This window comes from Theropithecus gelada, chromosome 11 (genome assembly GCF_003255815.1).
Source record: "Theropithecus gelada isolate Dixy chromosome 11, Tgel_1.0, whole genome shotgun sequence".
Taxonomy (NCBI): domain Eukaryota; kingdom Metazoa; phylum Chordata; class Mammalia; order Primates; family Cercopithecidae; genus Theropithecus; species Theropithecus gelada.
This window is the reverse complement of record NC_037679.1, coordinates 120,907,250-120,923,499: the sequence shown is the minus strand read 5'-3', so window position 1 is coordinate 120,923,499 and position 16,250 is coordinate 120,907,250. Positions and strand designations below refer to the sequence as shown.

At 38.7% G+C, this 16,250-nt stretch overlaps 1 protein-coding gene across 3 annotated transcripts in view; it reads left to right on the top strand.

The window, feature by feature from the left end:
* INTS13 (integrator complex subunit 13) overlaps positions 1-1,817 on the top strand; it is a 33,717-nt gene extending 31,900 nt beyond the window's left edge. For all 3 annotated transcript variants that reach the window (XM_025400911.1, XM_025400909.1, XM_025400910.1), the window contains 2 exons: positions 552-687; positions 1,460-1,817. In XM_025400911.1, the coding sequence (XP_025256696.1) occupies positions 552-687; positions 1,460-1,499 (176 nt within the window). In that variant the 3' untranslated portion in view covers positions 1,500-1,817. The remainder of the gene's footprint in view (positions 1-551; positions 688-1,459) is intronic.
* The last annotated feature ends 14,433 nt before the right edge of the window (positions 1,818-16,250 follow it).

Genomic DNA, 16,250 nt, shown 5'->3' with positions numbered 1-16,250 from the left:
CCCTTCTGAAAGTCTGGAACTTTGGTCGTTGTGGTTAGGCAGAGAATACCCACCTGATCAGCCCCCAGTAAAAACCCTGGACTCTACTCAAACAGACTTTCCTGGCAGAAATATTGCGCACGTGTGGCTGCATGTTTGCCTATGGCGGTAGTATGCACTCTTCATAAAACTCATTGGAGAGGGTGAGCATGGGAAGCCTGCAAATGGATTCTGCCAGTCTCCACCTCATGTGATTCTTCTGCTTACCGACCTGGCTGTGTCTCCTTACTGTATTGCTGTAATCATTCTTAACCAGGAGTATAACTTTACATGTAGTCATTTGAGTCCTTCCATCAATCACTGAACTAGTGGTTGCTCTTGGGGACCCTGAAACACATTAATTTCAGAATAAGAGGAAAATGATTGCCTTAATTGTGTAAAATGAACTACAGAATTAACTACCTTAATTGTGTCAAATGAACAACAGAATTAAAGGTAAGTGTAAATTTGTAAACTCGGAAGTAATAAATTATTCTTTTTTTTTTTCTCTCTCCTTTTAAATATAACACCAGGGCCAGTGTCCTTATTATCCTTGTGGAGTAATAGAATCAATACTGCCAATTCCAGAAAACATCAGGAATTTGCTGGACGTTTGAACTCTGTTAATAACAGAGCTGAACTGTATCAACATCTTAAAGAGGAAAATGGGTTTGTGTTATTTATTGTCAAAATTGGTTTTGTCAATTGCCTGTACAGTACCTTAACAAACATTGCTTATTTGTAATAATCAGCAATTTTTTATTACTAATATTATGAACTAATACATGTTCCCCATAAGGAGAAAAAATTAACCTCTTTGATTTTTGCTTGTAAAAGGCTCAATTATATTGATTGTAACCCTGAAAGTATTTATTCCTTAGAGCATTTCTTTTCAATGCTTAGTAAACATTATAGAGGGAAAAATCATACCACTTAGGATATAATACCAATCTCTGTATAATAACAGAGAGAAATGTTTTCCTATTAAGGAATACAATATTAAGAATATTGATTATAATAAAATAAATCTCAGATCTGATTATTTTGATTTTTTTTTTTTTCAGAAGAAATCCTCTTAAAAATTTGTTGGTAGAAATACATTTATTTAGTGCAAAAGGAAGTAAATTCTGACTAAATCGTAGAGATTTTTTCCTTAGTTTTGCTTGGAAAGGGAGAGTGTGGTATAGTCAAACAAACAAACAAAAAACAGTAGCCTTTGACATGTGACCTTGGGAAAGTCACTTGGTCTCTCAGGGCCTCAATTTTCACTGTGAAATGAAGTTGGCTTAGCTAGAGGAACCCTATCGTTAGTCTTTTCCTAAAATGCTGATGTTCTGTTCTGTGAATATATTATTTTAAGTTTCATGTGAAAGGTAGATAAGGAGACAAAAATGTTAATGAATATTTATTTTATCAACTCATTTTTTCCTCCTATTTTCAGGATGGAGACAACAGAAAATGGAAAAGCCAGCCGGCAGTGAAGAGTGACTTGAAGAACTAAATTTAGTATATTGCAAAAATATTTTGGGTGGAATTCGATATAAGTACTTTTACAGCAAGATTGTATAGTTATGTTGCCTGGACTGGTTTTTACATTTTTAAAATATTTCAACTATCGTTTTTGTACTAATTATAAAATTGGCACATAATTCAAAAATATACATTTGAGATGATTTGCCCTCCCAAATTATACAAATTTATTTTATGGTATAAAGTGTTCTCTCTGGAAATGTTTTTAAAAAAATTCTTAGGCTTCTCTTTGCCAAATAAAACTATTAAAATATTTGAAATGCAAAACATTTGAGAATTCCTTTAGAAAAAACGTTAGTCACTTAATGACTAAAAACAACCTGTAGGAATTTTTAAAAATTTGATGAGAGTTTAAGATTTGCAATACTTAATATAAAATCTTTCCTATTAAGCTGCATCGTATATTGTGCTTTTCTAAAAAAGAACATTGTTTTTATTTTGTTTTAAGTTATTTTGCATATGTGTTCTTAATCCATTTAAAAGTAGAGTTTTCAGGTAGGTTGTGTAATTTTATATATACTAGTATTGGGTAGTTTTACTCTTTACGTTTTTCTGCTAAATATTTTCCATCCATTTGCTTTTCTTACTGAAAGAGAAGCATAAAGGAAATCACTTCACAGATTTAGAAGCAAGGAAAGTTACTAGGTTGTTTTTATCTCTGGATGAATCTTAGTCTCATTTCTCAGAAATGTCATGGTTATATGTTATATGTTTCTTGGGCCTTTTTCCTGTGCTGCTTCATCTAGAGGTTTATAACGTGTTACAAGAGGTAGGTTATTTCAATGTTAAATGCTAATTGTAAGTTTGCCATTTTTTTCCTTGAGTGTTGATTAGAGAAAGGAAGCTCTTTATACAGACTCAGTATTTTCTACTGAAAAAAAACAACTGGTCTTTACACAGGGGTTCAGCAGCCTTCCGGGTCAGCCTGATGAAATTGACATTACTCTCCTTTATCAACTCCTGTCTCATTCTCAGCCCTCTTCCCTAAGATAGAGCTACTTTTACTCAATTCCACTGTGTTTAGATATACATTGACACAAACCATACACAGGCAGGGCCAGGCCTAATTAGCATCTTAGACTTGTGGGGTTTAAGGAACTGTATCTCAATAGCTAATTAATAGATCATATTTACATTTGAATGGGCTCTGACCTTTTATTTATTTATTTATTTACTTATTTATTTATTTATTTTACTTTAAGTTCTGGGATACATGTCCAGAACGTGCAGGTTTGTTACATAGGTATACGTGTGCCATGGTGGTTTGCTGCACCCATCAACTTGTCATCTGCATAGGTATTTCTCCTTATCTTATCCCTCCCCTTGTCCCCCACCCCGCCAATAGGTCCCGGTGTGTGATGTTCCCCTCCCTGTGCCCATATGTTCTCATTGTTCAGCTCCTACTTATGAGTGAGAACATGCAGTATTTGATTTTCTGTTCCTGGAAACCATGGATGGTTTCCAGCTTCATCCATGTCCCTGCAAAGGACATGAACTCATCCTTTTTTCTGGCTGCATAGTATTCCATAGTGTATATGTGCCACGTTTTCTTTATCCAGTCTAACATTGATGGGCATTTGGGTTGGTTCCAAGTCTTTACTATAGTGAATAGTGCTGCGATAAACATATGTGTGCATGTGTCTTTATAGTAGAATGATTTTTAATCCTTTGGGTGTATACCCAGTAATGGGATTGCTGAGTCAAATGGTATTTCTGGTTCTAGATCCTTAAGGAATTACCACACTGTCTTCCACAATGGTTGAATTAATTTACACTCCCACCAACAGTGTAAAAGTGTTCCTATTTCTCTACATCCTCTCTAGCATCTGTTATTTCCTGACTTTCAATGATCGACATTCTAGCTGGTGTGAGATGGTATCTCATTGTGGTTTTGATTTGCATTTCTCTAATGACCAGTGATCATGAGCTTTTTTTCATATGTTTGTTGGCCACATAAATGTCTTCTTTTGTGAAGTGTCTATTCATACTCTTTGCCCACTTTTTGATGGGGTTGTTTTTTTTTCTTGTAAATTTGTTTTAAGTTCCTTGTAGATTCTGTATATTAGCCCTTTGTTCAATGGATAGATTGCAAAAACTTTCTCCCATTCTGTAGGTTGCCTGTTCACTCTGATGTAGTTTCTTTTGCTGTGCAGAAGCTCTTTAATTAGATCCCATTTGTCAGTTTTGGCTTTTGTTGCCATTGCTTTTGATGTTTTAGTCATGAAGTCCTTGCCCATGCCTATGTCCTAAATAGTATTGCCTTGGTTTTCCTCTAGGGTTTTTATGGTTTTTCTTCTTACGTTTAAATCTTTAATCCATCTTGAGTTAATTTTTGTATAAGGTATAAGGAAGGGGTCTAGTTTCAGTTTTCTGCATATGGCTTGCCAGTTTTCCTAGCACCATTTATTAAATAGAGAATCCTTTCCCCATTGTTTGTTTGTGTCAGGTGTGTCAAAGATCAGATGGTTGTAGATGTGTGGTGTTATTTCTGAGTCCTCTGTTCTGTTCTGTTGGTCTATATATCTGTTTTGGTACCAGTACCATGCTGTTTTGGTTACTGTAGCCTTGTAATATAGTCTGAAGTCAGGTAGCGTGACACCTCCAGCTTTGTTCTTTTTACTTAGGATTGTCTTGGCTATACAGCCTCTTTTTTGGTTCCATATGAAATTTAAAGTAGTTTTTTTCTAATTCTGTGAAGAAAATCAATAGTAGCTTGATGGGAATAGCATTGAATCAATAAATTACTTTAGGAGGTGTGGCCATTTTCACAATATTGATTCTTCCTATCCATGGGCATGAAATGTTTTTCCATTTATTTTTGTCCTCTCTTATTTCCTTGAGCAGTAGTTTATAGTTCTTCTTGAAGAGGTCCTTCATATCCCTTGTAAGTTGTATTCCTAGGTAATTTATTTGCTTTGTAGCAATTGTGAATGGGAGTTTGCTCATGCTTTGGCTTTCTGTTTGTCTGTTATTGGTGTTTAGGAATGTTTGTGGTTTTCGCACATTTATTTTGTATCCTGAGACTTTGCTGAAGTTGCCTATCAGCTTAAGGAGTTTTTGGGCTGAGGCGATGGGGTTTTTTAAATACACAATCATGTAATTTGCAGAGGTAATTTGACTTTCTCTCTTCCTATTTGAATACACTTTATTTCTTTCTCTTGCCCGATTGCCCTGGCCAGAACTTCTAATACTGTGTTGAATAGGAGTGGTGAGAGAGGGCATCCTTGTCTTGTACCGGATTTCAAAGGGAATGCTTCCAGCTTTTGCCCATTCAGTATAACATGGACTGTGGGTTTGTCATAAATAGCTCCTATTAATTTTCAGATAGATTCCATCAATACCTACTTTATTGAGTGTTTTTAGCATGAAGGGGTGTTGAATTTAACAAAGGCCTTTTCTGCATCTATTGAAATAATCATGGTTTTTGTCATTAGTTCTGTTTATGTGATGGATTACATTTATTGATATGCATATGTTGAACCAGCCTTGCATCCCAGGGATGAAGTCGACTTGATTGTTGTAAATAAGCTTTTTAATATGCTGCTGGATTCGGTTTGCCAGTGTTTTATTGAGGATTTGCACATCGATGTTCAGCAGGGATATTGGCCTGAAATTTTCTTTTTTTGTTGTGTCTCTGCCAGGTTTCAGTATCAGGATGATGCTGGCTTCATAAAATGAGTTAGGGAGGAGTCCCTCTTTTTCTGTTGTTTGGAATAGTTTCAGAAGGAATGTTACCAGCTCCTCTCTATAGTAGGATTCAGCTGTGAATCCGTCTGGTCCTGGGCTTTTTTTGGTTGGTAGGCTATTAATTACTGCCTTAATTTCAGAGCTTATTGGACTATTCAGGGATTCAACTTCTTCCTGGTTTAGTCTTGGGAGGGTGTATGTGTTTAGGAATTTTTCCATTTTTTCTAGATTTTCTAGTTTATTTGGATAGAGGTGTTTATAGTATTCTCTGATGGTAGTTTGTATTTCTGTGGGATCAGTGGTTCCCCTTTATCATTTTTTATTGTGTCTATTGGATTCTTCTCTCTTTTCTTTATTAGTCTGGCTAGCGGTCTATCAATTTTGTTGATCTTTTCAAAAAACCACCTCCTGGATTCATTCATTTTTTGAAGAGTTTTTCATGCTCTGTCTCCTTCAGTTCTGCTCTGATCTTAGTTATTTCTTATCTTCTGCTAGTTTTTGAATTTGTTTTTGCTTCTGTAGTTCTTTTAATTGTGATGTTAGGGTGTCAATTCTAGATCTTTCCCGCTTTTTCTTGTGGGCATTTAGTCCTTTAAATTTTCTTCCAAACACTGCTTTAGCTGTCTCCCAGAGATTCTGGTACATTCTGTCTTCGTTCTCATTGGTTTCAAAGAACTTATTTATTTCTGCCTTAATTTTGTTATGTACCCAGTAGTCATTCAGGAGCAAGTTGTTCAGTTTCCGTGTAGCTGTGCGGTTTTGAGTGACTTTCTTAATCCTGAGTTCCAATTTGATTGCACTGTGGTCTGAGAGACTGTTTGTTATGATTTCCATTCTTTTGCATTTGCTGAGGAGTGTTTTACTGCCAATTATGTGGTCAGTTTTAGAATAAGTGTGATACGGTGCTGAGAATAATGTATATTCTGTTGATTTGAGGTGGAGAGTCTTGTAGATGTCTATTAGGTCCAGTTGGTCCAGAGCTGAGTTCAAGTCCTGAATATCCTTGTTAATTTTCTGTCTTGTTGATCTGTCTAATGTTGACAGTGGGGTGTTAAAGTCTCCCACTATTATTGTGTGGGAGTCTTAAGTATCTTCGTGGGTGTCTGAGAACTTGCTTTATAAATCTGGGTGCTCCTGTATTAGATGCATATATATTTAGGATAGTTAGCTCTTCTTGTTGCATTGATCCCTTTACCACCATTATGTAGTGTCCTTTTTCTTTTTTGATCTTTGTTGGTTTAAAGTCTATTTTATCAGGGACTAGGATTGCAACCCCTGCTCTTTTTTGCTTTCCATTTGCTTGGTAAATCTTCCTCCTTCCCTTTATTTTGAGCCTGTGTGTGTCTTTGCATGTGAGATGGGTCTCCTGAATACAGCACACTGAAGGGTCCTGACTCTTTATCCAGTTTGCCAGTCTGTGTCTTTTAATTGGGCCATTTAGCCCGTTTACTTTCAAGGTTAATATTGTTATGTGTGAATCTGATCCTTCCATCATGATGCTAGCTGGTTATTTTGCCCATTAGTTGATGCAGTTTCTTCATAGTGTTGATGGTCTTTACAATTTGATTTGTTTTTACAGTGGCTGGTACCAGTTTTTTCCTTTCCATATTTAGTGCTTCTTTCAGGATGTCTTGTAAGGCAGGCCCACTGGTGGTGACAGAATCCCTCAGCTTTTGCTTGTCTGTAAAGGGTTTTATTTCTTCTTCATTTAGGAAGCTCAGTTTGGCTGGATATGAAATTCTGGTTTGAAAATTCTTTTCTTTAAGAATGTTGAATATTGGCCCCCACTCTCTTCTGGCTTGTAGGGTTTCTGTGGAGAGATCCACTGGTAGTCTGATGTGCTTCCGTTTGTGGGTAACCCGACCTTTCTCTCTGGCTGCCCTTAACATTTTTTCCTTCATTTCAACCTTGGTGAATCTGATGATTATGTGTCTTGGGGTTGTCCTTCTCAATGAGTATCTTTGTGATATTCTTTGTGTTTCCTGAATTTGAATGTTGGCCTGTCTTGCTAGGTTGGGGAAGTTCTCTGGAATAATATCCTGAAGTGTGTTTTCCAACTTGGTTCCATTCTCCCTATCACTTTCAGGTACACCAGTCAAACAGAGGTTTGGTCTTTTCACATAGTTTCATATTTCTTGGAGGGTTTGATTGTTCCTTTTCATTCTTTTTTCTCTCATCTTGTCTTCATACTTTATTTCATTAAGTTGATCTTCAGTCTCTGATATCCTTTCTTCTGCTTAATCGATTGGGCTATTGATACTTGTGTATGCTTCACAAAGTTCTCGTGCTGTATTTTTCAGCTCCATCAGGTGATTTATGTTCTTCTCTAAACTGGTTATTCTAGTTGGCAGTTCCTCTAACCTTTTATCCGGGTTCTTAGCTTTCTTGCATTAGGTTAGAAATGCTCCTTTAGCTTGGAGGAGTTTGTTATTACCCACCTTCTGAAGCCTACTTCTGTCAGTTCATCAAACTCATTCTCCATCCAGTTTTGTGTCCTTGCTGGCGAGGAGTTGTGATCCTTTGGAGGAGAAGAGGCATTCTGGTTTTTGGAATTTTCATCCTTTTTGTGCTGATTTTTCCTTATCTTTGTGGATTTATCTACCTTTGGTCTTTGCTGTTGGTAACCTTTGGGTGGAGTTTTTGGGTAGTCATCCTTTTTGTTGATGTTGATGCTATTGCTTTCTGTTTGTTTGTTTTCCTTCTAACAGGCCTCTCTGCTGCAGGTCTGCTGCAGTTTGCTGGGGGTTCACTCCAGACCCTGTTTGCCTGGGTATCACCAATGCAGGCTGCAGAACAGCAAAGATTGCTGCCTGCTCCTACCTCTAGAAGCTTTGTCCCAGAGGGCCACCCACCACATACCAGTTGGAGCTCTCCTGTATGAGGTGTCTGTTGACCCCTGCTAGGAGATGTCTCCTGGTGAGGAGTCATAGGTGTCAGGGACCAGCTTGAGGAGGCAGTCTGTCCCTTAGCAGAGCTCGAGCACTGTGCTGGGAGACGCGAGCACTGTGCTGGGAGAACCTCTGCTGTCTTCAGGGCCGGCAAGCAGGAACCTTTAAGTCTGCTGAAGCTGTGCCCACAGCTGCCCCTTCTCCCAGGTGCTGTGTCCCAGGGAGATGGAAGTCTTATCTATAAGCCCCTGAATGGGGCTGCTGCCTTTCTTTCAGAGATGTCCTGCTCAGAGAGGAGGAATCTAGAGAAGCAGTCTGGCTACAGTGGCTTTGCGGAGCTGCGGTAGACTGCCCAGTTCGAACTTCAGGCAGCTTTGTTTATACTGTGAGGGGAAAACCGCCTAGTCAAGCCTCAGGAATGACAGACGCCCCTCCCTGCACCTAGCTTCAGCATCCCAGGTCGACTTCAGACTGCTGTATTGGCAGCGAGAATTTCAAACCAGTAGATCTTAGCTTGCTGCGCTCTGTGGGGACAGGATTCGCTGAGCTAAACCACTTGGCTCCCTGGCTTTAGCCCCTTTTCCAGGGAAGTGAATGGTTCTGTTTTGCTGGCACTCCAGGTGCCACTGGGGTATGAAAATAACCTCCTGTAACTAGCTCAGGGTCTGCCCAAACAGCCGCCCAGTTTTGTGCTTGAAACCCAGGGCCCTGGTGGCATAGGCATCTGAGGGAATCTCCTGGTCTGTGGACTGTGAAGACCATGGGAAAAACATATAATCTGGGCCAGATAGCACTGTCCTCATGGCAGGGTCCCTCACAGCTTCCCTTGGCTAAGGGAGGGAGTTCCTCGACCCCTGGCACTTCCCAGGTGAGGCAGTGTCCCAACCTGCTTCTGCTCGCCTTCCATGGGCTGTACCCACTGTCTAACCAGTCCCAATGAGATGAACCAGGTACCTCAGCTGGAAATTCAGAAATCACCCGCCTTCTGCATTGGTCTCACTGGAAGCTGCCGACCAGAGCTGTTCCTATTCAGCCATCTTGCTCTGATCTTTTATATCTTATTCTTGTTATACAGTTTTCATCTTGTGCTGTCCATTTCTTTCATTTGGGGTCCCTGGTTTATTTCTTGATCCAGAGTTCTTTCCTTCACAACCCATCTTCAAAGACTGGGATCTTGTTTTACTCTGAGTTTATGTTCCTTCCTTTTTCATGGTGTAAGGCCATGCTACTGGTTGACAGTCATATCTACTTTTCAGCCTCCATTTGTATATACTATTTATTAACTCCTGTTACTTTGCTCTACCGACTGGGAGACTATTTCTATGACTGAATTTCGAACTGTGCCAGTAGCTTTCTATATTACTCCATGTTGTTTATTGATAGGCTCTCCAGCTAACAATTATTATTATTATTATTATTATTATTTTGAGATGGAGTCTTGCTTTGTCACCCAGGCTGGAGTGCAGTAGCGCAATCTCAGCTCACTGCAAGCTCCGCCTCCTGGGTTCATGCCATTCTCCTGCCTCAGCCTCCCGAGTAACTGAGACTAGAGGTGCCCACCACCATGCCTAGCTTATTTTCTGTATTTTTAGTAGGGACCGGGTTTCGCCATGTTAGCCAGGATGGTCTCGATCTCCTGACCTCGTGATCCGCCCGCCTTGGCCTCCCAAAGTGCTGGGATTACAGGCATGAACCACCATGCCTGGCCTCTCCAGCTAACAATTCTGCAGGATTAACTAGATGTTCTTTGGACACCCACTTCACCCTCCAGAGATGGTTCATATTGAGGATTTAACTAATCAAGAGAAGTGGACAAAATGTAAATTATAAAATACTTATCACTCATGGTTTTATTCCATTTTCTGCTGCTGTAACAATATCACAGACTGAGTAAATTATAAAGGAAATAAATTTATTTAGCTCAAAGTTCTAGAAGCTGGGAAGTCCAAGATCAAGGGGCCACTCCTGGTGAAGGCCCTTGTGCTGTGTCATTACATGGCAGTTGGGCGGGTGAGCATGAGAGACAGAGAGAGGAAATTGGGCCAAACTCCATTCTTTTATCAGGAACCCACCCCTGCAACAATTAACCCAGTCCTGTGATAATGGCATTAATGTATCCATGAATGGGAGCTCTCATAGACTAATCATCTCTTAAAGATCCCACCTCTTCATACTGTTACGATGGCAATGAAGTTTCGACACGAGTTTTGATAAGAGCATAGAAACCATAGCACTCATCTATACTGGAATCTTAAGTCCAGACTTAATGATTGTGGGAATCAAAGTTACACTAACAGAGAATATATGTACTTTCAATTATATTAAAACATTCTACTGACTGAAAGTTATTTTTATAACTATAAGGCAAAATTTTTACAGCACTCTTACTATCACATGGTATGTTTGACAAACGGTTACACACAATCATAAATACAGTGAGATTTTTCTCCAGAAAATTCCAGTGTATTGGAATATTGTTCAAAATCACCATATGGACGTGCAACCATCATTACAACTTGCATAGAATTATTAATACGAACATTGACATTAATGCTTTGGGTAAGAATTAAGAATCAGCTTGAACAATACACAGCTTGGTTTTGGAGGACCATCAATTATTTGAATTCTTTAGTACTGGTATTCTTTACAGTGAACTAAGGTGCTCTTATCTCAGAGCAAAACAATTTACAGTACTTTAAGATTGTTTTATGAAGCACTGAGTTATTTGCTTTGTTATTTCTGGCACATTTCAATTAAAATCATTAGCGTAATTTCACATATGTGGAGAACAAAAGCATCCAAATGGTAATTTTGTTACAGAGGTGCTGCTAAATGTGAGCAAATCTAAAAATTTCCGTATCATAATGATGGGAAGCATTAGACTTAATTTAGGAAATTCCAGGATCTGAATTTATTCCTAAGATGTTTGATTTCATCAAGATTTCTATCTCAGTGATTAAAATGAACATCTTAGCTTGAATAATGAAATTACCATTTTTATATGCAAAGTATATTGAATATTGGCAATTTGTTATGGTACAATATGTATGTTTGTCTTTATATCCTGTCTGAATATTCAATAGAAACTAAATTTAGCAGCTTGTGTATATTGAAACAAGTTCCTCCTAAAGAAAGGTACAAATTTAATTTAGTGTTTAATTAGAAATTTTCTTATTTGTAACATTTTAAATTAATTCCACAGCTGTTTTGAATCAGTTGAAAGTGAAAAGACCCAAAGGAGAAAAGGTGATATTAAGTGCCCCTATAATTTCTTAGTAAGAAATGGGGTAGTAAACAATAAACTCTTTAGATTAGAAGATTAAAAATAAAATATTGTCTTACTTTAAAATAGATAATCACCTTAAGTTTGTGTACTTACCAAGTTCAAGAACAGGCCTTGGGGATCAAGTTTAAAGGGACAGAAGAGGAAAAAAAAAGGTCAAAGAGGTGGGCATAAACTGCCACGGGAGCTGCAGAGATATTCAGAAGACACAGTTAAAACAGTGCATTTGGATATGCCAACCAAGATGCTGGTAATGACTTCCAAAAGGCCATTTCCATGGAATGGTGGGAATAGAAACAATTGTAGCAATTAAAATGTTACATGAATGAAGTTAAAAGTAGAGGATGATGAATGTTGCCAGCTGTTTCAGAAATACGGTAACAAAAAATGCTCTTGCCTGTTGTGGTAGCTTGGTAGAAGAGAATTGAGAGAAGTTTTGTTATTTTTTGGTAGTCTTTTTATATCATCCAGTGTGTGGATTTTTAGAACAGTGGCATGAGCTTGTTTGTAAGCGAAAAGTAAAATACAACGAAGAGGTAAAGATTCCATAATTCTTTGCCCATACATAGTAGGACATCAACCTATTCGTGTATTTATTATTGTTAAATTAATCATGCCTTTATGTGGAGGGTTGTAATGAGTGCCTTGCATTGGTGGTTTATAGCACTTCTCACATTTGCTGACCATAATGTATGAATCATTACATGAATTGTTTATGGTAGTGGCAGTCTGGGTGACGGCCACCAATTTATAATTGATATCCAGGCTTTCAAGGGGATATAACTGATATAATTGACTAGGCTTTCAAGGGGAAATAACTGATTAGAATTCACTGGGAGTATGTTAATACAATTAACACAGAGGACAAATTATTGCTTATCTTTTGACAATCTGATTGTTGATTTTACCTAATTTCCATATTGATTAGTCCTATTTCTTGAACAGTAGTTGATGCATTTAGATTTCTGATGACAAATTTATTTACTCTTCCTCTGACTAATGAGATCCATTTCATAATGAAATAGGGGTTGATATTTTGGAGGTAGGAAAAATATCTGCTCTTGTTTCCATGCCAGGGATCACATTTTCTCTGTAAGCTTGATGTTGAGAAGACAGTGGTAACCCTCGCCATAACTGAGGGGAAGGTGGAACTTCACACTCCAGAATGGGTGGCTTTCGGGGCCTTAGCACATCCATTTCTTGGGCAGTGTTACTTGTTAGCGTTCTTCCTTGAAACACCAGGGACTGAGGAACAAGAAAAGTCTGACAACTCTTACGGAAATGGTAAGCTACACTTGCTGCTGCCGCTACCACAACTAGTAGACACGTACTTACCAGCAAGGCCATGAGAACATTTCTAATCCAGGGACTATTTTCTGTGTTAGATGAAGCTACAATGCTGTTTCCAGTTAGCCGATTGTCTAGCTCCAGAGTAAGGCAGATTCCACTATATGTGATGTTCTCAACTGTGCCAATTTTGTATTCTGGCAGCATAGCATATACAAAGTTGGGATGGACATTTCCATCAGGCCTCCTTAGTTTAAACATTGTTTCCTGGATTTCTTTGTTAGGACACCGTTTCAGAGAACTGCTGTTGACTAAACATAAGGCCCTGTTATACCAGGATATAATAGTAGACCCTGATCTCAGAGTAATTAATACAATCTGTTCAGGGTTACTAGAGTTTAGATAGTCAGTGAGTTTAGGAAAAAATAAACCAATCCTCTCTCTCCTTTTAAGGAATGAGTAGAAACTGTTTTTTGTGCGCAGAGTGTAAGCGTGGCAGGGAGTAGTTCTGGGTAGTTTCAGTTCAATAGTCAAAGGCATCTGAGCAACCAGGCCCCCGGAATCAGTGGCACAGAGAAGAAATTCCTGAGGGGAATATTGGAAATCCAGTTCTAGGGGATACCCATACAGTATTTGATGAGTCATTAAATTGCAGCCAGCTTTCTGGGCCCAAAGGATACTCATTTACTGATTTTATTTCCAGTGTCAAGTGAGTTGAGTTGCCATCTTCCTGGTCATAAAAGGTGTCAGGAGGGATTGGGAAATGAAATGTGTGCCCAACAGTTGCTGTTATCAATTGGATTGAATTAACAACTGTTGGAAATGTGTTGGGTTGACCTAGAAGAAGTGAACAAGAAATACATTTCCATAAATACTACTATTTATGTAAATGCTTAAGGTTGTCTTGATGGTTAACTTGTTTCCTCCCTTAGTTTTACATAGGGAAGTAGGAACACTTCTATTGATCTCCTCTCTGTCTCTCTCTCTCTCTGTATACACACAGATACATTTATATACACAAAGATATATATATATACACACACACACAAAGATATACACACACACACACACACACACACACAAAGATATTAGTATTACCAACTAATCAAATCTGGTTTAGGGGACTTCAGAAAAACAGTATTTTGGCAAAGAGCCTAAATTCTTAAAACTGATTTTTTTGTTTGTTCGTTAAAAATTGAACAGGAAAAGTTTTGTTTTTTTGGTTTTTGGCGTTTTTTTTTGAGACGGAGTCTCGCTCTGTCTCCCAGGCTGGAGTGCGGTGGTGCAATCTTGGTTCACTGCAAGCTCTGCTTCCCTGGTTCATGCCATTCTCCTGCCTCGCCACCACGCCCGGCTATTTTTTTTTTTTTTTTTTGTATTGTTAGTAGAGACGGGGTTTCACCGTGTTAGCCAGGATGGTCTCGATCTCCTGACCTCATCCGCCTGCCTCGGCCTCCCAAAATGCTGGGATTACAGGCGTGAGCCACCACGCCTGGCCCAGGAAAAGTTTTAAAGATCAGTACATACAAGTTACATAATGGTACATGTTAGTTACATAATTGAACAGAATCATAGTAACAAACTAGTGCTCAAATTTCAATTAACATTTAAATCTCAAACTACAAAACATTTCAAGCTCTGCATAGATACATTTTGGTGTTTTCTGAGCAAGATGAGATAACATCACAAAAATGGGGCTATGATGCGATATAACAAAGGCAGGTGGCTCTAGATATTGTGGGGAGCATTAAGTTGGAAAGAAGAGGAGTATCATGCTACTGAAAAAAAATGAATCAAGATAGAGTAGTGCAATCACCTGATAAACAGAAAGACTATTTGAAAGTGACATCTAAGTACTGTTGCATATTTAATGGGATTGATTAACAGTGTAAGTCCTAACTAGTAGGGAGATCTGTTTCTACTGAATTTCAAACAGCATCAAGTTCCATCAGCCTTACCATTCCATGATGATAGAATTGCTTACCTGGGTGTGACATGGTCTCAGGTTTCTGAGATTCAGAATGCAGAGCACATGTTGTCAGCATCTATGTTACTTGAAGCAGGTCATATTTAGTGACAGACAAACTGGTTGCACCTTGTCTAACTAATGTTTCTGTAAACTTTGTAGTTACTCCAAAGGAACCTCTTTTTGTTGTTGTTGTTTTGTTTTTATTTTTTAAGACAGGGTCTCACTCTGTTGCCCAGGCTGGAGTGCAGTGGCACAGTCATGGCTCACTGCAGCCTCAACCTCCCAGGCTCAAGTGATCCTCCCACCTCAGCCTCCAGAGTAGTTGGGACTACAGTCATGGGCCACTACACCCGGCTAAATTTTTAAATTTTTAAATTTTTGTTTGTTTGTTTTCGTAGAGACAGGCTCTCACTATGTTGCCCAGGCTGGTCGCAGATTCATGAGCTCAAGCAATCTTCCTGCCTCAGCCTCCCAAAGTGCTAGGATTCAGGTGTGTGCCACCACACCTGGCCCTTAATTTAGACATTTAATTTAAACAGGGAAATCTCCCCCAAATTAAAGATCAATGAAAATTTCCATGGAAATTACCATACAAGTATGTTTCAATTTGAAACAAGTTCTAAGGCAATCACTCTGATATGAGTTAGCTAGTTCAGAGAAGAGAAGATGAGCAGAGATGATGGCTTGCATTTAATGAATCGTGTCAGGCACTGTGCTAAGTACATATTTCATTTTATCTTCACAAACTTTTGGAATAATTATCCTCAGTTTATAAATGATAAAAGTAATATACTAATGTGAATACCTAATATTACACATATAGTACATTATACAGCTAGATTTCAAACCCCTGTTTCACCATAGATACTGAGTTCTTAATCATCATACTGCCTGTTTGCAGTATATCATGAGATAAATAAACTAAATGAAAGAGGATGGTTTTAACTTTAGTTGTAGAGTTTGAATCTGTTAGCAAGCATTTTTCTAACTGTGGTGGTCTGTGAGACTGCAACAGGGTCGGGCACGGTGGCTCACGCCTGTAATCCCAGCCCTCTGGGAGGCTGAGGCGGGTGGATGACCTGAGGTCAGGAGTTTGAGACCACCCTGGCCAACATGGTGAAACCCCATCTCTACTAATAATACAAAAAAAAAAAAAAATTAGCCAGGCATGGTGGTGGACACCTGTAATTCCAGCTACTTGGGAAGCTGAGGCAGGAGAATTGCTTGAACCCAGGAGGCGGAGATTGCGGTGAGCTGAGATCACATCATTGTACTCCAGCCTGGGCAACAACAGTGAAACTCAGTCTCAAAAATAAAATAAAGACTGCAGCAGATGAATCATTTAGGAATAATAATAACTGGACAGAGTAATGGCTTGAAGTTCCTTCCAGGTTTGTGAGTCTTTGATCAATCTATTGTAAACACAGTACACATTAAATAATGTGTATAAGGCATAAGATGGGTACCGTATTTTGTTATTGACTTTTTTTTTTTAATTTATTTATTTTTTGGAGATGGAGTTTCGCACTTGTTGCCCAGGCTCTTGCCTGATCCTCCGGAGTAGCTGGGATTACATGCACCTGCCACC